The sequence below is a fragment of the Rhizopus delemar genome, genomic scaffold, assembly GCF_000149305.1.
Source record: "Rhizopus delemar RA 99-880 supercont3.1 genomic scaffold, whole genome shotgun sequence".
NCBI lineage: Eukaryota > Fungi > Mucoromycota > Mucoromycetes > Mucorales > Rhizopodaceae > Rhizopus > Rhizopus delemar.
This window is the reverse complement of record NW_027137827.1, coordinates 4402232-4423305: the sequence shown is the minus strand read 5'-3', so window position 1 is coordinate 4423305 and position 21074 is coordinate 4402232. Positions and strand designations below refer to the sequence as shown.

The 21074-nt window shown below is 34.7% G+C and overlaps 9 protein-coding genes across 9 annotated transcripts; 3 read left to right on the top strand and 6 right to left on the bottom strand.

Annotated features, from left to right (window-relative positions):
- Window positions 1-192: 192 nt before the first annotated feature.
- RO3G_01711 (uncharacterized protein) lies at window positions 193-531 on the top strand (the record flags this gene model as incomplete). Its single annotated transcript, XM_067656302.1, has 3 exons — window positions 193-221; window positions 362-443; window positions 511-531. 3 exons carry the CDS (start codon window positions 193-195, stop codon window positions 529-531), a joined length of 132 nt encoding a protein of 43 aa, XP_067512403.1.
- A 1693-nt stretch (window positions 532-2224) lies between these two features.
- On the bottom strand, window positions 2225-2910 carry RO3G_01710 (uncharacterized protein; the record flags this gene model as incomplete). The annotated part of the gene is made up of 2 exons (XM_067656301.1): window positions 2225-2573; window positions 2849-2910. 2 exons carry the CDS (start codon window positions 2908-2910, stop codon window positions 2225-2227), a joined length of 411 nt encoding a protein of 136 aa, XP_067512402.1.
- Window positions 2911-3303: 393 nt separating this feature from the next.
- On the bottom strand, window positions 3304-3774 carry RO3G_01709 (uncharacterized protein; the record flags this gene model as incomplete). Its single annotated transcript, XM_067656300.1, has 1 exon — window positions 3304-3774. One exon carries the CDS (start codon window positions 3772-3774, stop codon window positions 3304-3306), a length of 471 nt encoding a protein of 156 aa, XP_067512401.1.
- A 1157-nt stretch (window positions 3775-4931) lies between these two features.
- Window positions 4932-5558, top strand: RO3G_01708 (uncharacterized protein; the record flags this gene model as incomplete). The annotated part of the gene is made up of 1 exon (XM_067656299.1): window positions 4932-5558. One exon carries the CDS (start codon window positions 4932-4934, stop codon window positions 5556-5558), a length of 627 nt encoding a protein of 208 aa, XP_067512400.1.
- Window positions 5559-10272: 4714 nt separating this feature from the next.
- On the top strand, window positions 10273-11568 carry RO3G_01707 (uncharacterized protein; the record flags this gene model as incomplete). Its single annotated transcript, XM_067656298.1, has 4 exons — window positions 10273-10623; window positions 10712-11234; window positions 11292-11336; window positions 11399-11568. 4 exons carry the CDS (start codon window positions 10273-10275, stop codon window positions 11566-11568), a joined length of 1089 nt encoding a protein of 362 aa, XP_067512399.1.
- Window positions 11569-11821: 253 nt separating this feature from the next.
- On the bottom strand, window positions 11822-12836 carry RO3G_01706 (uncharacterized protein; the record flags this gene model as incomplete). Its single annotated transcript, XM_067656297.1, has 4 exons — window positions 11822-11840; window positions 12066-12147; window positions 12380-12406; window positions 12641-12836. 4 exons carry the CDS (start codon window positions 12834-12836, stop codon window positions 11822-11824), a joined length of 324 nt encoding a protein of 107 aa, XP_067512398.1.
- A 1992-nt stretch (window positions 12837-14828) lies between these two features.
- On the bottom strand, window positions 14829-15753 carry RO3G_01705 (uncharacterized protein; the record flags this gene model as incomplete). The annotated part of the gene is made up of 4 exons (XM_067656296.1): window positions 14829-14874; window positions 14940-15231; window positions 15293-15444; window positions 15503-15753. The coding sequence occupies 4 exons, from the start codon at window positions 15751-15753 to the stop codon at window positions 14829-14831; spliced, it is 741 nt and encodes a 246-aa protein (XP_067512397.1).
- A 1421-nt stretch (window positions 15754-17174) lies between these two features.
- Window positions 17175-17861, bottom strand: RO3G_01704 (cytidine deaminase; the record flags this gene model as incomplete). The annotated part of the gene is made up of 6 exons (XM_067656295.1): window positions 17175-17319; window positions 17367-17446; window positions 17499-17542; window positions 17594-17620; window positions 17667-17747; window positions 17807-17861. 6 exons carry the CDS (start codon window positions 17859-17861, stop codon window positions 17175-17177), a joined length of 432 nt encoding a protein of 143 aa, XP_067512396.1.
- A 1135-nt stretch (window positions 17862-18996) lies between these two features.
- On the bottom strand, window positions 18997-19797 carry RO3G_01703 (uncharacterized protein; the record flags this gene model as incomplete). Its single annotated transcript, XM_067656294.1, has 2 exons — window positions 18997-19339; window positions 19760-19797. The coding sequence occupies 2 exons, from the start codon at window positions 19795-19797 to the stop codon at window positions 18997-18999; spliced, it is 381 nt and encodes a 126-aa protein (XP_067512395.1).
- Between the last annotated feature and the right edge of the window lie 1277 nt (window positions 19798-21074).

Here is a 21074-nt window from a genome sequence, read left to right as displayed (position 1 = left end):
TATTTTATCTATACTTTACCTTTATTCTTTTTATTCAATTCAAGTCTGATCAACTTAATAAGATCTGGTGGTCACTTACACTCAAACATACATCTATTCAATTTTACTGCTTTGGATACAAATTACAGTAGGTCACAAAACTGCTGCAAGGAATCCATTTTTCTTGGTTTTTGTAGCGCACATCCTGTTACAATGGCACAAACTGCCTCTGTTCCCACGTAGTAAATCTTCTACATGTCTTGAAAAATCCGAAAGAGTTTATGCCCTATTAGATAAGTATTGAAGGAAGTATGAGGCGCGCAATTTGAAAATTTGAAAAAATGAAAATTTGAACGGAATGAACTTATTTATTAATATTTAGTTGGTCATACTTTTCTATTAATAATCTCTTGAGTTCTTTCCGGAATGTTATCTACATGACCTTGGCAAAGATCTTTATGAAAGTCATTTCATATTTCATCAACTCGTTCCCAAAACACATCCATGTTCTTTGCTCTATATTCGTAATAGTTGAATTTCAACTTCAATTGATGTCCTACGTGCTCGATTGAATTTAAGTCGGGGATCTAAGCTGGCCAATAGTTAACATAGCTCTCTTGGTGACTACATAACTAGGCTATTGTAGATTATGCCTTGCGCTTTGTGTTATTATCATGCTAAAACTAAATGATGGACCAGTTGAAATTGTAGTACTTCATAGTATTACGAAGCGTAGTGTTCAAAATATGCTGGTAAACACCCGAGTTCAAGTTTCCATCGTAAATTTAGCAAGCATATCCTGGACCTTCAGAGATTATACAACCCCAGGGCATCATTTTGCTAGCTCCGTGATTGATTGCAAAATCCAGGACATGATGTTGAAGAAGGTCACTTGGCCGTTTCCAATAGTGATCAGCATCATCAAAGCCCTATACGCTGAGCTTGGTCTCATTAAAGTACACTGTTTGCTGTCATTCACTCATTGCCTAATCCTGATGCTCCTTGACCAGTTGTAACTGATGCTACGTATGCGTTTTTGTCTGAAATGGCTTCTTTTTTTCTATCAGAAAATGGAACTCCATTGATTTCAGTACGTTAATTTCTGACTGGTATGAGATATCATAGCCAAATCCAACCAGCTCCCGGTACACCTCTTTAGAAGCCTTTAGAACCCATTCCATGACTTTTCTTTTGATTAACCGCTTCGTCACTTTGGAGACTACTGTAGATCTACCACCTGTGTTTACTGTCCTACTTGAAAACAGCCGTCTAGAGTATCTACTAACAGTTGATTAATGTAATCCAGGCTCCTTGGAAATATCATACATTGATGTGGATGCGGTTAATGCCTGTTTGTAATCGTTTATTTTCTCCTCTGACAGCCGTTTAGGCATGCGATTGACGATAGGGTAAAAAAGAGAAATAATTTAAACAAAGGAATATAAAATTTAAAATAAAGGAATTGTAAGCGCTTTTATATACTGGCATCATTCTAATCATGTCAAGAATGTGAAAAATTATGATAGCAACCGGTTGGGTCGTATTAAAATTCGTCATTTAAAACATATGTGAACAAGTAAAAAAATGTCGAATGTTCATAATACTACCTTTAGCGATCTCAAATTCCACCAATAACCATTGCCCATATCCGATAATCGACGAATAAATGCACTTTCTATTGAGGTACAAACAGTCAAAGTTTGAGATAGTTTGGTGCAGTACCCATGGAAAAGCAGCTGTAAAACCTGAATTTTGCAATTCCTTGCAGCAGTTTTGTGACCTACTGTACATGCAAGATGGAAATAAGGGGAGAGGAAAAGAATTTTATTAGCACTTTCAAGGCCTTCGTTTTTGAATCGAAGTTTGATATCATTCTGGGGAACTCATGGTTAAAGCAAGTAAAGCCAAAACCTGATTGGTTTGATAGTACATGGACAGTCGCACTTCCTGATGCATCAATGGTGGTACTACATCCAGTTAAAGAACCAATATCATTTATAAAGAAGCAGAATGAAATCAACTACAGTAGCGGACAAAACTGGTGCACAAAACTTTTTTTCAGCTATAAGCTACCATTACTTGCTTATTACAGTTGCAATATCTATGAAACTATATCAGATGGAAGGCGTACTAAATGTTGCAAATTGTGCAAAGTTTAATCATTGCATTGCCAAAAATGAGGGAGAACCAAGCTTTTATTTATAAGAATAGATATTTTTAAAAAAACCATAAAAGTGATTAAAACCTAAAAGTTCGTATAATTGTCTCGTCTTTTGATAACAGCAGCAATTCGTTTTGGCATGCTTTCATAGTATGGCTGCATATCACTTTCAGTAGAAGAGTTCCACTCTTTATCGATTCTTTTCCAGAGATCGTCTATGCTTCTTGGTGTGGTATCGTATTGAGACAGCTTTGACTTTAACTGTCGCCAAACATGTTCAATAGGATTTAGATCGGGAATTTGTGGCGGCCAATCTTTTAATACCGATATCCCATTACCAGATAACCAGTTAGTGGTATGCCTTAACTTGTGCTTTGGGTCATTGTCATGTTGAAACAAAACATCACAATGTTTCAAACCATAATATGCTAGGCTTTCTTGATACGTACAGTAGGTCACAAAACTGCTGCAAAGATTCCATTTTTGTCGGTTTTTGTGGTGCACATCCTGCCACAATAGCACAGGCTACCTGTGTTCTTACATAGTAAATGTGGCATGTGTCTTGAAAAAACCATATGAACTTAAGCCCAATTGAATAAGTATTAAAGGAAATATGAAGTGCGCAATTTGAAAATTTAAGAAACGAAAATTTGAACAGAATGAATTTTTTTATTAATATTTAGTTGGGCCGCCTTTCTTATTGATAACCTCTTGAATTCTTGCCGGCATGCTATCAATGTACCTTTGGCAAAGCTCTTTATCAAAGCCATTCCATACTTTTTCTACCCGTTCCCAAAGCTCATCCACATTTTTTGCTCTACGTTCGTAACAGCTAAGCTTCAACTTCAGTTGGTGCCATACATGTTCAATAGGATTTAAGTCCGGACTCTGAGCTGGCCAATTGTGGAATAGGCGTGTTATTTCTCTCGATTAATAAAAGTAATAAAATAAGTCGAAAAATCGATGAGTCTCTTGAACCTCTTTATTGAGTAAGGACGAGAGAGAGAGCCCATTCAATACAAATTACGTCTTAGAATATAATAATGTGATTTAGGGTCCGAGGTAGTACGGTATAAATTGTGTGGGCTGTTTATCGTATATAGCACTTTGGGCTATATATGATATACAGTCAAATTATTAGTTGAAGAATCTTTTGAGTGATCTCACACGACATTAAGAAAATTATTAAGGTAAATACGACACCAATCGCTAATGTAGCGCACTTTGTGATTATTTAACCAAGCAATTGTAGATTTTGCCTTGTGCTTCGGGTCGTTATCATGCTGGAAGTAAGTATTGGACCAGTTGAAATTGTAGTATTCCATGGTATCGCGAAGCGTAGTGTTCAAAATATGCTGGTAAGCATCAGAGTTCATGTTACCATCGTAAATTTGGCAAGCATATCCTGGTCCTTCAGAGGTTATACAGCCCCACATCATCAATTTACCGGCTCCATGCTTGACTGTAAAGTCTAGATGATGAGGCTGAAGAGGATCGCTTGGTCTTTTCCAGTAATACTTACAGCCATCAGAGCCCCATACATTAATCTTGGTTTCATCAGAGAAGACAACTTGCCGCCAATCTTGCACTGTCCAATTCCGATGCTTCTTGGCCCATTCTAACCGATGCTGCATGTGTGCTTTTGTAAGAAATGGCTTCTTTTTTTTCTCGACAAATGGAACTCCATTGATTTCAGTACTCTAATTGCTGACTGGTATGAGATATCATAGCCAAGTCCAACTAACTCCCGGTGTACCTCTTTGGCAGTCTTTAGAGCCCCTTCGATGACCTTTCTTTTGATTAACCGCTTTGTTACTTTGGAGACTACTGTAGGCCTGCCACCTGTGCTTATTGTCCTACTTGAAAAAAGTCTTCTAGAATATCTACTAACAGTTGACTCACGCACACCAATCTCCTTAGCAATATCATAGGTTGATGCTGATCCAGTTAGTGCTGACCTGAGGTCATTTACTTTCTCTTCTGACAATCGTTTAGGCATCCAATAAATAAAAAGATAAATAATAGAAATAATGGAAGTAAAAGAATTTAAAACATAAAATATAGAAATTGTAAGCACTTTTATATACTGCTAACATTCTTATCTTGCCAAGAATGTGAATTATTATGATAACAACCGGATAGGCCGAATTAAAATGTGTCGTCTTTAACATACGTAAAAATGCAAAAAAAGCCAGTCGTGTATAACTCCGTCTTTAACATTATCAAATTCCACCAATAATCGTTGCCTGTATCTGATATCCTACCAGTAGATGACCTTTCTATTGGGCTATAAACATTCAAAGTTTGAGATAGATTCGTGCAGTATTCATAGACAATCAGCATTAAAACTGCAATTTTGCAATTCCTTGCAGCAGTTTTGTGACCTACTGTACAACAACTGATACAGTGTTATAATCAAGCGTCTAACGCGAAAATGAACTATGACAAAACTGTGGCTTTTTCTGTTTCTGGTCGACCGCATCCACACTGGTTGCCGGCTCTTCAAGAACATGGGATTACAAAATGGCATGTCCGCAATGATTCAGAGCCGCTTATATATCTCGGCTATCCGTTGGCTACTTCTTCTTCACAGAAAAAAGTATTTCAAGATCGCTTGATTACTAAAATTAAGCATGCTTGTGATATTCACAAACAACGCCTACTTTCGGTTCGAGGGCGTGCGACTGTGCTCAACGTTTTGATTTTGTCTACACTATGGCATATACTGCGTGTTTCATGGTTTCCGCAACGTCTGCTTGGTACTATTGGATCCATCTACCGTGAATTTCTTATGTTTAGAGTCTTTCCACCTGTTTCTTTTGATGTTCTTCAACTCCCTCTCAAACAAGGTGGTTTAGGTGTTTTGAATCCGGCTATCCAACAGTTGGCCTTACAGTTTCGGTGGCTGACTCCACTTCTTCATGAAAACAATCCTACTCCGCTGACTGTACGATGGATTGGTGCTCACATGGAAAGTATGTCTACTTTACCGCTCTTAGATCGACGATTGCCTTTCATCTTCCCAGCTCTACGGCGTGGTTTGTTGCATGAATATCGGCCTGGACTCTGCTCCATCCTTTATCGTGCCTTCGATAGTCTTTTTGACAGAGCTACGGTCTCCAAGAAATTGAATGTTCCTTTGGACCAGCCTCCTCAATTGACATCTGACTTTTGTCTTTCACTTCCATTGTCGGCTACAGTGTCATGGTCTGCTCAGATCAAACCTTCAGTTCAACACTCCTTTGACACAGTTCTTGTTAAAGATGCCTTTTTCTTCGATCCTGTACTTCAATGTCTTATTCCATTGTCATCCAGCCAAGGACATTCTTCACTGATCATTGGAAAATATCGTATCTTGTGTCGTATCCCAACATACTTTAAACATGATTCATATTCAATTTATAAGAAATCAGAGTAATGAATGCTTTACAAAGATTTATTACAGTCTTTTCTCTATTATTCGGTCATAACTAATTCCACTCCTTTAACTCAATGCAAGCTTTTAATATAACTCCTGATGCAATGCAACATAAATGAAAGATCAGATCTACTGAAGAAATAATTATAAAACAGTCCACTTGTATAACCAGGAACAGATTTTCACATTAAAACTTATTGACACTAGATCTACAGTTATAATTAATTAAAGTATCTTGAAAAGGATTTAATTAAACCTCCATGAAAATAGTATAAATACCAGACAGTATAATATTAAATAAAGATATAACTTTTTTCAGTCTCGTTGAATTTTATAGTCTTTTTTATTCTTACGAGATAACACATCTTGAAACTTTTACGGTGGATACAGTCTGGCGAAGTAACATTACTACCTTTTTTTGCGCGGTTATGTCTTCCACGTTCTTCGGATTCTGATTCTGTAAATACTGGATATCGTACTTTTGACACTTTTTGCAGTGCTTTGGTGGACCCGCTAATTGATCCAAACAAGTCGGTAATTACACCAAAGGCCTTTAGACAAGCGCATCTCGAGAAAATTAAACAGTCCCTTGCTGGCACTTTAGGCCACACAAGATCCTCCTCTTTTTGGAAACGGTTTTGGTACATGGATATTCCGTTGGCTATCCGAACTCCGTGGTACCGACTACTTCATAGGAAATTTCCCAATGCTGAACGAGTGCAAGCCTTAGTGCCCAACATCTGTGACTCACATTGTCGTTTGTGTGGCGACCCTTCTACACCTGAAAACTCAGACCACTTCCTCTTTCGTTGTCCGAGCAAATTGATCATTTGGCGGCTACTTTGGAAACAATTTTTTGGTGTCCATGACGTGCCACTATTAGATATAGCTAACGCTCTGTATAATTTGATCTTTCCTCGTCAAAAATTACGACTCATTCAAAATGATAGTATAATTGGTTGTGCTTTTCTTGGTATCTGGAAGGCACATTGGCGTTTTATTTTTGATAACACTCCTTTTGACTCAATGATTACATACCAACAAATTACGGTACTTATCACTTCCATGCGATCTGATACGGTGCCCTCTGCAATGTAATTACCGACTCCATTATTGAATTTACACGTTTTCCTTGATGTATAAAAGTTCACCGCTGTTTCACACGTGACTTTTAAATATTATATCTATTTATTAATAAATTTGGCCTAGAGCCCCTACAAAAAAAATATATGGTTAATATTGGATCCTATCCTTTGGTTACCGATGACTTGTTCTGAACGTAGTCGTGTTCTTCGCTGGCGTCTTGGTTGGTTACCTGGTGGTAAACCTAAAGAATGCATCTTCCATCCTTATCATAACTGGAGTCGTCGACAGGGATTTTGACTGTCTACATATTCATCATCGTCTGTACTTGCCTAACTCAATTGAAGATCCAATCTCTTTCCCTCTTAATTAGCTACCATTACATAAACCTCGTCCTACTGCTTCTCATAGCTGGTTTACTCTATAGCCTATCCTTTGTACGATTCTCCATGAACTGGATTATTATTTTCATGATGGGTGCCCTCCTCCTCCTGTTAATCCTGGTGTCAAACTGTTGAATTGGTTATCCAAGTAATAGTGTGAGTCTTTCTGGTACTTGATCTGGTTTGTATTAAATTTGTGTTTCTATTTACTTTTTCTTTCTTCCTCCTCTTATATTTATTTATATTTCAAATAATTTGCTCTTTTCTTTTTCCTTTTCTTTCCCTTTTTTCCCTTCTTGTCCCCTAAGAAGGTTTTTATTTTCTTACATCCATAACTGGCTCGGGCAAAATTGCACACTTCGTTGCTACCTGCTCATTGCCATAAAACTTTCTCAAAAAAAAAAAAAAAAAAAATATAATAAACTCAGAATTTAATAGTATATGGTTAATATTGTAAATGAGTCTTAGAGAATATGTAATATATAATATTATGTATTCAGTATTTGTTATTTCTTATATAAGATTTGAGTAATCTCATACAAATAATAAGTATTTAATGGGGTAAATACGATACAAGCTAAGAACAGGCTAAACTAATAATTAGTAATGTATCCATCATTCATAACTCGATATGAAAACAGTATTAATAAGCTACATGATAAGATGCTGCGTAATTGCACGGTTAAATTATATTAAATCCAGGAACTAAATCACAGTCAGCCGCAGTCAATCATATACGAGTATTCTATGACAAATATAACAATGGGAGAACACGTAACCCTTATCTATTTGTCATCGGCTATATCATACTCATTAATTATTAATCCATGACATGAAATATTATCCGTGTATGAAAAGTATAAATAGAGTACAATTTTCTTATTAAATAAAACAATCTCTTTATCGAGTCTCGTCCTCTCTTGTTCCTTTTTATTCTCTTGGATAAATCAATTAGAAATAGTAATCATTTATTCTGTCGAATTGACCATAAATCTGTCCTAATTCTTTATCCGTATCATGTCTATAAATACTCTCACTTTTTACATGTAGAATTTAATATATTCAATCTTAGTTATCTTAACTTAATAAAGAGATACCAAGTTCTAACAGTATTTCTTTATCTTTGTTGTTATACTATTTTTTACCTAAAACTCCCCCTTTCCTAAATAATTCTCTCTATTAGACTGTCGATCTATTCCCATCTTTACTTATCTTTGTCTCGTTCTTACTTATCAACTGTCGTAAGTCCTATTTGCAGTTCACACCTTCATGCCCTTAACGCCACCCTCTCTTGTCCTCTTTTAGTTGTCTATCCAAGCTTCTTAGTTCCTGTCCGGTTCTTTCTTTCTCTCTCCTCTCTGGCTTGAAAAAACAACTTATTACAGTAATTTGATTAAATGGGTTCTCTCTCGTCTTGAAATCTAATAAAGAGGTTACATAGAAACTCATTCACTAGTTTTTCAAGCACTATTTCCCTTTTAATTTTCAAATTTATTATCTGCAAATATCTCAAATTTCAGTAAAGTATCTAATTTAAAATTTATTTGCTTTAGGTCCTCTTCATGTTTCAGGTAAAAAGTACAAATAGTATAAATCATCCAAGTAGGTACGTGCAAGGCTAAAAGGCTTATTTTCATGGATCATATATTAAAGCTGTAAGCCAAGGAAATGTGGTCAATCCATTGATTAGTTACACTGAAACTTGACTTAGAATAATTCATGCTAATAATCAAAACCCTCGTTTAACAAGATACAATATATATATAGCTGCTGATTGCATACAATAAAAGAAAATTTTTTATCTCGTTTAATTTTGGAATAATCTGATAAATCAAAATGTTTAATGTTCTGTCTACTAAATATATTTCATTTCTTTAATAGCTTGTTCTTTACGGCTGTATAACATGTTCTGATATGCTTCTGTTTATACTTTTATGGCGTTTTCGTGGGTAGCTTTACTGCTGCTAAAACAAATTTTACTCATTCTTATATTTAGAAAATGCTTTACAAAATTACCAATGGCTTTATAGGGTTTATATTGCCAAAATGAAGCTTAAATATAAGTAAAACTCTCATACGATGCTCTACAAGATGTTTAACCTGAAGATTATTTTGTAATTATCCTGTAGCTCATCCGTAGTCCTTCTGTTCTATGTACTTTGCAGCTGATCCTTTATGCGTATAACCATCCAAAGGCTCTTTCAAGATAGGCAACTTACAAGGGCTTTATTGAACTTAATTGTATTTATTACACATCAAACAAGGTAAGTTAAAAAAAAGAAAGATGCTCACTGATGGATAAATGGATGATTGCTATGTTATTTCGCCAAAAGGTTGAAATGGTATAGTATTTGGCCATTCAAAAGGCGTAAAGAATTATAAAAATCGTATTTCAATATAATTTTTTTTATCCAATAAAAAGCATAATTTAAAGCCCAATATAGTGTTTTTTAAGCCAATGAAGTGTATTAAATGATAAGGTTTTCTACAAATAAAAATGTAAAGAAGCATATGAGTAAGCATGATGTCGTCCAATAACGATAACTAAAGTTGTGATAATTAAAAAAAAGCCAACCTATCATATCAAGTAAAATGCGAATGCTTCTCTTTTTTTTTTGTAAAATCAATGTAAAGTCAGGGATTTCAAGTTTTTTTTTTTTTTTTTTTTTTTCTGGCGTACGCAATACTTGAGTAAAACGTCAAGTTTCAAGGGAATATTACCGACTTAATATTCTTCAACTATTTCCAGTGGCATTAAATTGCAGAAAAAAAAATTAAATTTCAGATTATTTATAAAGTCCATTGAGCGCGAGGTGTTTATCACATCCGTTCGCCCCTACTTTACTTTACTCCATATTGAACAAGTGCAACCAGAAAACCTTTTGGAATCAAGTGTAAAAAAGGTCAATGAAACAATATTTGGAGCATGGCAACATCTTTAAGACTTTAAGAGCTAATCTAGAAGAAGCTGACCATGTGGAGGTCTTTTACAAGTGCTTATATGGTGGTAAAGATGGCCCATTTCAAATAGAATTGAACATACGATTGGCCAACAAAGGCAAAAAAAAAATTGCAATCCGCAAACTTTAACCAAAAAAAAAAACAATACCAAAGCCGGAGAAGCAAGAACCTCCAGTTTTTAATGAGCAGCATGTGATTTACTATTTTTAGTGTAGTACAAATGTTTTATATTTTACAGTTTATTTCCAGCCACGCACTTTTTTTCCCTCTCTTCTCTTTTATATAATATGGAAGCTAAAAGTGTGACAGCAACTATAACAACACCAACAATAAAAACAGAATCAAGTTCTTTGAGTACAGAGCATCATCATATTCGCTGGGCGCCTTTGACAGGTATTCCTTTAGAAAGACGTCTTCAAATGCTGGCAGTTTGTATTTGGATGATCCTTGCATTATCCTGTTGTCTTTTATTTATTGGTTTATCCACTTACATGATATTCTGGCCAGTGCTCATTGCTTATGCGTCGTTTTTATACTTTGATAAAGCGCCAGAAAATGGCGGAAGACGGTTTGAAAGCACACGTCATTGGGCTATTTGGAGATATTTTGCGAGCTATTTTCCTGTCAAATTGATAAAGGTCAAATTCCAAAAAAAAAAAAAAAAAAAAAAAAAAAAAATTACTCAAATTATGTATTTATTTTTATTTTTTCTTTTCTTATATATAGGAAGCAGATTTAGATCCTACAGAGAATTATGTATTAGGCTATCATCCTCACGGTATCATTTCAATGGGTGCCTTTGCTAACTTTGCAACTGAAGCTACTGGATTTTCAAAATTGTTTCCTGGTATCAAACCTTCCTTATTGACGCTCACATCAAATTTCAATATACCATTTTATCGAGACTTAATTATGAGTCTTGGCATGGCAGCCGTCTCACGTTGTTCATGTGAAACCATCCTTTCTTCTGGCCCCGGTCGATCAATCGTAATTGTTGTTGGTGGTGCAGCAGAGTCACTCAATGCTCGTCCAGGTGTGAATGATTTAGTATTGAGAAAACGCCTGGGCTTCATTCGTATCGCTATTCGTCACAATGCTCCTCTAGTCCCTCTTTTCTCATTTGGTGAAAACGATTTGTATGAACAGGTTGAGAATGAAGAAGGCAGCTTCTTGTATAAAGCTCAAAAAAAGTTTAAAGCTTATATGGGGTTCACAATGCCTCTGTTTCATGCAAGAGGTGTCTTTAATTGTAAAGTATCTCCTTTTTATCTGTATTGAACAAAGTGATTAATTACTTTTCTATTAGATGATGTTGGTCTTGTTCCTTTTAGACATCCAATTGCTACAGTCGGTAAGAAATAAGACAAATAGACATGTGCTAAAAATAAATTTATATTAATGATATTTGTATAGTTGGAAGACCTATCCCTGTTCCTTCATTAGAAGAAGGACAAACTGAACCAACTCAAGAACAACTTTTGAAAGTTCAAAAGCAGTATATTGAGGAACTTCAACGAATTTACAACAAATATAAAGACATTTATGCTAAAGACCGTAAGCAAGAACTTCGCATTGTTGATTAAAGATGTATCAAAACTGCATAATGAACACGCATAAACAGTTTCTCTGATGCTCATTTTAAATGGAATTTTGTTTTTTTCCAATAAAAAGTCAATCTCATCTCTTATTATTAATAGTAAAAAGTTATTTTAAAATTTATTACAAAAATGTCGCGCACGTATAATGTAACGCAGTTGGTACAAATTTGGAAGAGAAGGGTTGCAGTTCCTGAAAATAAAAAATGAAATATCCTTTTTTCTGATAATTTTGATTTACTTACTCTTGATTTAACTTGCTATATATATATATTTTAAAAAAAATTGTTTGCGCCACGAAATAATCTTTAACTACAATTAAACTCCAAAATGTAGTCCTTTTTTAGTTACTTTCCATTATTTAATACAAAATATAGTAAATATAATGAATGATTTTGATGTACATACGATTGATAACGAATTTATATGAGAAGACGATGTTGATTCTTTGTCCGATGTCAGCATGGAGAAATATGACTACTTACAGGAGAATGAAGCGTTCTACAAGGATTGCTTTAATTTGAATAGTGAGTAGTGGAAAAAATAAAGCCAGTGGAAAGTGAACCTCTATTAAGTATATGTAGTCTTATGGATGTTAATCCGTCTGAAGAAGAAGACGATTCAGATATGCTTGAAGTGACTCTTCTTTTCGTGGAAACAATGACACTAAAGAAAAGCATCAGTATCCAAAAGCTAAGTTGAGAAGGCCTTGGCAGAAACATATATATGATCGAATTGAGAAATTTTTTGATTTAGTTATTGAAGGAAATTTTACTACTAAGCACGTGGCTTTACTGACCAGCATAAGCATTCGTACGGTTCAAAGCTATATCAAAAAATATAATAATAATATAAAGATACCTCTTCCAGACGCGTGTAATAAGCCTTGTGGGAGACCTCGTAGCAGCTAGCTGATGAACACTCAAGGTTTTATTTAGACTATATCAATGGAAATACCACTACCACCTTAGATAAGCTTAAAGGTTTGTGAAAAGTTTGAAGGCTTGAAAACCTCAACTTCAGCTATACATATGCATTTGGTAAATAATTGCCATTTTACCTTGAAAAGCGAGAAGAAAACTGCAGTAAGGGATTCTGATAGAGTAATCGCTCTGCATAAAGCCATTATTGAACAATTTCAGAGTATGAAAGACCTCAATTTTATTAAAAAGTGCATTTTTGTCAATAAAGCCGGCTTTAATTTGCATACTGAGAAACTTTGGTCGTTCATTGAAAGACAAACTTGCAAAGATCATAGTACCAACAGGAAAAGGTGTTTCACTATTTTAAATGCAATATATCAGTTAAAAAAAACAGAAGCAGTCTCAGTGAAAAAAAGAAAGACTAATGGTAAGGAAGTAAAGGTAAATGGTAAAGTTAGAATTAGAATCGAACATTTCTTATCTTACTTATCCAATGTGATGAGTGTACAGGATACACATTGAATGAAATGTCATTGTACTATTAAGGATAATGCACTTACTCATAAACCAAAAGTGATCAAGAAACTGATTGAAGATCGAGGTTATAAATATCTACAGTAGGTGAAAAATATGAGCGACCTCTGTTCGATTTGTCTTCATATCTTTTTGTATTAGTGTAAACGTTTGCTAGAGTTTTGATACTATATAAGCTAATTAAGGCAATCGAGATGCACATAATATATTATAGTGATCAGGTATGCTTGATATTTAAGTTTTTTTAAAATGGGAAAGACAGCCATAAAAAAAATACTGTGTTATCTCGTAAGAATAAAAAGACTATAAAATTCAACAAGACTTAAAAAGTTATATTTTTATTCAATGTTATTATATCTGGTATTTATATTCTTTTCATAAAGATTTAATTAAATCCTTTTCAAGATACTTTAATTAATTATAGCTGTAGATCTAGTATGAATAAAGTTTAATATAAAGATCTGTTCCTGGTTATGCAAGTAGAATATTTATAATTTCTTAAGTAGGTCTATTTTTCATTATGTCTCATTGTATCAAGAGTTATATTAAAACGACTTGTATTGAGTTAAAGGAATGGGGTTAGTTATGACCGAATAATAGAGAAAAGGCTGTAATAAATTTTTATAAAGTACTCACTACCCTAATTTCTTATAAATTAAATATGAATCATGTTTAAAGTATGTTAGGATACGACATAGTGCCTCATGGCATTAGAGACAATAGCATGTCTGCTAGCCTGCAGGTGTGGCTTTTTGGGGAAAAGCTTTCTAGCATACCCTTTAACTGTGCTAGAATGAACGTGGTATTCATTTAAAATATCCTCTAGCTTCCTATTATTTGGTAGTGCATCGTTTATGTCGACTTGTTTTTCCATTGGTATAGATTTAGGCATAGCGTTGAAAATTAACGACAGAAATTAAACAAAAAAAAAGGCAAAGTGTCTTTGAAGTTGCATTTGCTTATATATATACATATATATATTTAAATGATGAAGAATGGTCACAGCCTCAGATAAGTATGCTATGTAGTCTTTCATTATATTTTTTGTCAGTCTAAATGTAACATATGATCTTCATTCATAATTTAAGCTGGTCGAGACCCTTACTGTAGTAAGATACACAATCTCGAGAATATGTCATAGGAGTCTCAAGCAGATATTTGGTATGTATCTTTTAATATAACAAAAATGTTGATTTTGCGAAAAGGTTGCTCATATTTTTTCACCTACTGTATTTACCACTCTATTCACCGTTTTTAAATCCAATTGAAGAATTCTGGTCGAAAGGGAAAGCAAGTGTCAGAAAAATACCGTTAGAAGCTGATGACTGATATTTCAATACAAATTCTGTTAGTCGCTTATTACAAGCAAACCAAAATTTATGTAAATAAATATATGTTTTAAAATGTCATTATTTTACGGCTAAAGAAAGGCCAAAGTGATGAAATTATGCAGAGACAGCTAGGTAAGCATGTTGAGACGTACAATAAAACTGCATCTGTTGGTTTATAGTATTTTTTTAATATTCTACTAAAGTTTTACTTGATAGCACATTGTTAATCAATGTACTTTCTGTTTTTTAAAAAAATGGATTAAAAAGAAAATAATAAAGGTGTGAGAATACCTCTTTTATTGTATAGTGCCGGTATCATGCTACTTAAATATTAAAGCATGAAAATACAAGCAACAATACAATAAGTCTAGGAGCAAAGCAAAGCAGCCTTCTCAGCAATACCCTCTTTTTTTGTGGCATGTGTATATGAAATGAATTAATAAAAATATAAATATACAATCTAAAGTGATCCAGTAACAGTCAGGATATCGTTGGCTTCAATAACGCTAGAAAGCACGGTAAGGTAAATACATAAACAAATTATTAAAGATAAGGCTATAAAACCACTTACTCTACAACATCAAATTCAAGAGATCCATCCTCCCTGCCAATACCTGCCCCTGTGTTTTTATTTACCCATTCACCGTATTGTGTTCTCTTTCTGATCTCTGTCGTACTTTCTTCAGAGACTTTACTAACATCATCATCTGGCGTATTCTCTTCTTGTTCAAGTGCAGCATCTTCCTCATTGACTTTCCATTCATAAGTAGAAGAAGGTATACGTGATTTTGGAATTGATGCATTAAAAGTGCCGTAAATTAACAAACCAATATGATCTTCTGATTGTAAATTGATACGTCCAACTATATCATTTGTTCCTTCCATGTTAGCTTGTAATTTTCTCTTCTCTTTCAAGCACTTTACCGAGTTTTGTGCCTTTTTTTGGTTTCCAAACAAGAAACTTGACAGATATGAAGAAGTGACAAAAAGGAGAATCATACATGACCTTTCCTTTATCTGATACAAATTTGATATCTGAATGGGCGAGAATGACACCATCCACCTCTGCAACATGTCTACACAAAAGTTGTAAACGTTTTATTAAATATCCTTTTTTCAATATAAAGACCTTACTTCATTAAAAATGCATTCAACTGTTCATTAACTCCTTCCATTGCCTTTCCTGCCCATATGGGGGCCAAATGAATATATATTTTAGCAACTACTTCTGAAAATGACGAATTTGGCTCAAAGGAATGATTAGAAGCTGTTATGGTGGAAATTTCTGTACAAGCAGACGTTTCGATACTTTTTCTGAGCTTGTGCTTTTTTTTACTCTTTTCTGAATTGTCTTTATGTTTACGTTTCTTTTCTTCTACTACCATTGTTGTAAAAAGAGGAAAAAAAAGTAGCTCAAATTAAAGTGCTGTGACTGCAATGTAGTAGTGGCTTGATGTACTATTCAGCTGGATGCATGGCGTACATGTAAATCAAGTAAAAATTACTAAAGAAAGGATATTTTCTTTCCATGAATGGTATTTGACTGTATCTTTATCAAAACAAAGATTGGTTATTTATGTCCAGGCAAGATTACCCCATAGAAGGTTAACAATAAATTGATCTGGAATGGCAAGCATCCTTCATTCTCCCACATTTCCTTTTGCATAGTTATCTTAAACAATACTTATATCCTTACTATTCAATAACTTGATACAAGTAGAAGGTTAAAAATCAAAAATTTTGAACCTTTATTTCTGTTTCTTCATCATTTTTGTTTAATCATAATAATTAACCAAGAACATGTATTCTTATAGTAGTTTACCACTATAATAACTATAAACCAATGCCACTCATTCATGTATGCGTATTCGCGAATATCGATTTGATCAACATTTCACAATCTATTTATTTAGACGAGTTTTCCAAAGTTATACAAATAGACGCATTTAATTGATTCAAAAAAACATGTAAAAAATGCTGGTGCTATTTTTTTTTTTTTTTTGTTTATTATTTTCTTTCGTATTGCATAATACAAGTTTGTCCATTGATGACAGGTTTCTTTGTGAGTTTATATTTATCCATAAAGTCAGTAACGGTTTTTATGACTTCTTGTTGTGTTGCTTTATCGACTCTATTTTGACCTTTTTTATAAACAATGTCTATCTTGACTTTATTTCCCTTCTCCAAAAATTGACAGGCTTTGTTCAACTTGTGTTCCATATCGTGCGCACTCACATTCCAACCAAACATGACTTCCTTTAGCACTGATTCAGGTGTGCTCACTTTGCCTCTCTTTTTCGATTTCTCTTTTTCAAACAAGGTCTTTTTATCAAACAGACGACAGACAGGATTGGGTTTAGCGGAGGGGTCTACTTCAACCAGAAAATAGCGTGATCGATCAAATTTGGTCAAAACTTGGTTTAATCGACAGCGACTGTGTACTTGGCCTTGTTCGTCTACGAACGTAATAAATTTGGCTTCTATTTCTTCATCTCTTCGTGGTCTTCCTAAAGGTGCAGCTTTTATTGGTTGTTGTTCCGAATTGATTGTTGGTTTTAAAACTCGCATAACAGGAGGCCTAGTCATCCTCTGTTGCCCGGTCAAATTGCCAGTATTTCTAACAGAAAGTAAATCAGCTATGGTGCTGTATCTTTTAACATCCAGAAAAAGTCGAGTACTTGATTTCACCCAGCGAAACATCATGTAATTTAAAAAGTAAAAGCTTTTATTTAGCCCCTGTTGGAAAAAAAAAGAGAGAAAAAAGTGCATTGACCGTCACATTGCTTTATAAGGAAAAAGATCCATTTCATGCATTTTGAAGGTACTTTTGACCCGCATTTAAACCGAATGCGAGCGGTAATAATTGACCAAATGTATATTCTCGATGTTCTCCTTTTGTGTTTACAAGATAAACTGGTAAAGATTCAGAGACGAATTCTGATATAAATTGTCTAATGAAAGTTATATAAAGAAGTAAATCAGAAAATAGCATCATTACCTGCATATTCCACACGGTGTAATAAAATCTTCTTGATCGGAAGAAACAGCCAAAGCAACAAACTTATGAATACCTTCACTCTACAGAAGTATATTGAACAAAATGGATAGATCGGCATTTACAAATAATTACCACTGCCTTAACAAAAGCTGTTCTCTCTGCACAAATAGCACCACCTAAGAATATATTAGCATACCTTCTTTAAATAAATTGTACAAGACAATTACCAAAAGATGCATTTTCAATATTACAGCCTTAAAATAATGAGTTTATCTTTCTTTAATCGTACTTTTCGTCTACCTGTGATTATAGTTCCATCTTCAGCTAAAAGAGCAGCTCCCACGCGAAATTTAGAATAAGGAGAATAAGAATATTCTTTTGCTATTTTATAAAATTAAGACGAATCCATACTATTAATATGCCATTGCTAACAACTTTACCTTTTAAAGATTTTTGAAATAAAGAATCTTTTAAATCTTGAGTGATTGGAGCCATTGTGGGTGAGAAAATAAAAAGAAAAAAGGGGAGGGGATGGAATACGGTGGGAGTTTTATATCAGCTTGCGTATTTTGTGTAACTCAAAGCCCGTTTATATACCGTACAATTTTCATGGAGAGGATGAGTTGTTACGCAACCAGTAATTAATCGGAAAGGAAGATAAGTCCTTATCTTCTATTTGAGTTTAGCTTATAACGTCAAATTGGATAAGGCTCTTTATTATCTGTTAGGATTTAAATAATTTAATGAAACAGAGCAGGATAATAAATGTGTGAGCTATTTATATTCATCAATTCTACAAGTGCTTGTGTGATACATGACGATGAACTGGATATTTCAGTGCAATAAAACATCGAATCATATAAAAAATATAAAAACAAACAATCTTTAGTTGATCTGATTAGCTAATCTATCCACAGCATTTGTATTCTATTTTTTTACTTTGTCTTTTTTTTCCTTGAACTGATTGGAATAATCATTACTCTATCCATATTAAAGTAATAGAGTTTAAAGAAAAAATAAATCTCTTTTATAGCATTAAAAATCCGTCCTGTTTTTTAGATGAACAAGTTTTATTCCAAAAAGAATGAAAAATGTAATTTTTGGTGTCTAATGATCGTATGAGGGACACATATGAAAGTAAAAGAATAAAAGCTCGTCCTATCTTACATATAAGCTTAGCAAGTAAAATTTGATCTTTGTAGTGCAATCACAGAAACTTGTTTGTTTATACACAGACTTTAATTTATTATACGACATTATGAAATAAAGATGCGATATACCATGTCTTTAATGTTATACGTTTGAACAAGACATTTTATTTATAGGCTTAAATGAGCACGCGGCGTTTTCAAGACACCATGATTGCCCAAGCCAGATCAAATGAAATGTAAAAGAAACTAAAAAATTCCTTATGGGAGCAAGGGCAAAAAAGGAAAAACAATGTGGATGAGTAATGAGGGAAAGATGTGTCATAGACATCAGTGTGAGGTCGGCTGGCGAAGTTGACGGATCTTTTTATGTGAAGTAGGTAGTTGCGTTCATAAAGAATGGTGCAAGCAATTGGATGAACATGTTGGGTATTTATCCACAGAGTCTATACATGGTTAAGGATATGTCCTGTGCGGTACTTTTATGGTGAGGCAAGGTCATATGACGCTAAGTCGTCGAGGTCAACAAGGCCAGACTGGACAAAGAAGTTGGCAACAGCATTGTAAATGGGAGGCCTGAATCGCACGAGAACGACACAGATTCTATGGAGGAATGCTTTGTGAGCAGATTGTACTTTGCGGTCAATGGATTCATTGACGGGAGTAGGGTTGCGAATGATTGATGGATCTAAAGGATAGAAATCGTCACGGACTGTGATATTGAACTTATTCAATTGTGAACGGAGCTCAGTTTCATAACCAATGTGGATAAGGAAGTTGATCAAATTTCTATTTGAATAATGAATATCCAGAGTTCGACGGGTGCTAATGTAAACTTAATGTTATACGTTTAAAGAAATTTTTATTCATTAATAAAATATAAAATCAAATTGGGCACGTGATGTTTTATTACATCTTTTTTGCCTTGATCAGTTCTGGACGACAAAAGTAGCTAAAAACCCCTCTGGACTCCAGGGTAAAAATGCTGTGGCTGAGGGGATAATGGAACGAGTGTTATGTATACAGTTGTGGGTGTCTAGATAACCATTCAAGCAGTTGCTTTCCAGGATTTATTGGTGGTGGTGGTGGCTCTATTTGGTGATATATGTAGCCGAGTTCCTGCAAGATAGTGCAGATTATGGGCCATCTGGACGTCCAAACTAGTTTTGTATGAAAGGAGCGCTGTTTGCGATTAGGTAGCTTATTGAAAAGGAAATATAGGGGATCAGTTGTAGCCTCCAGTACCTGAAAGTGGTGATGCATGTCGAGGCAGTAGATAACATACTGTTTTGTAAAAAGCTGCGACGGGTGGCGAACACAAGAAGCAGCTTTATAACCAGGCAACCAACCAAGGCGTCAGCATACAGATTGGTTTCTTTCAGTTCTTGACATCGGCAACAAAAGGATTGGATCTAAAGAAATTTTAGGACGGCACAGCGAGAGAAGGCTGAGTTGCGCGCAGCACGTCGTTGTTCCAAGTTGTCTTGTAAAAATTGTAGACGTATATTCTTTAATAGCCGTTTATCTAGGGAGTCAATATACTGTGTACATAGTTTCAACAGCGGTGTTTTTGATATAGCATACCAATGTGAGTGGCTTTTTGAGAGGCGTATATGTGGCAATAGACACATCAGAAGGGTGTCGTCCGATAATGATAACGAGCGTAAGAGAAATTGTGCTTGTAGAATATGTGTAAGCTCTGTCATAGTTGGTAACTTTGTCAATTATAGCATTACTTTTATAGAGGACTTGCATGAATCAACGAACATTCTGCGTAGGCACGTATTTTGGGCATTCTCCAGTTTGTCCAATAAAAACGAGGTAACCTTACTGATAGCAAGATCGTATTCTAATTGGGCTCGAACTATTCGCTTATAGAAGCGAGTAGTAATTGATTGAAACCATTGGGACTGAGTCCAAGTATAGCTAACTGATTCATAGTCGCCAGTGATTTGTTTATATTGTTAGTAAGAAGCTCAAACGTATGTAGATAACCACCAGGAGAGATGGAAACTCCAAGATAGGAAAAGGAAGATCGGGTCAGAAGTGGGTCCCAGTAAATATAATAAGTTAGCGATTGATTCGTGGGCTTCAGGACTACACATTTATTTGGGTTCCACCTTTAGCCGAGATTGTGGCTATCGCCTTCACCTATTTGCAGCAGATTCCTCTTATGGTCTTTGTCAGTGATGAGTACGACGTCGTCTGCGTACAAAGGGCAGTTGATAAGTGGGACTAATTGGGTCGGGGAAGTTTCTCATGATAGTTGTTGCGAACGAAGCAGTTTAGGAAATTCGTTAATATAGATGGAATATATGAAAGATGAAAGGATAGAACTATGAAGAACACCAATATTAGGGGGAAAACGAAATGAATTGGCACTATTAAGCAGAATTTCGATATGGACCTCATCAAAAATATTTTGAAGCAGGCAAATAAGCGCTTTAGGTGTCGTTGTTTCTAGGGTCTTCCATATATAGCGGTGGTCTACAGTATCGTATACTGACTTTATACCCAGGAAAGCGAGAACTGGAGTAATATGATGGTAACGGCGAAGAAT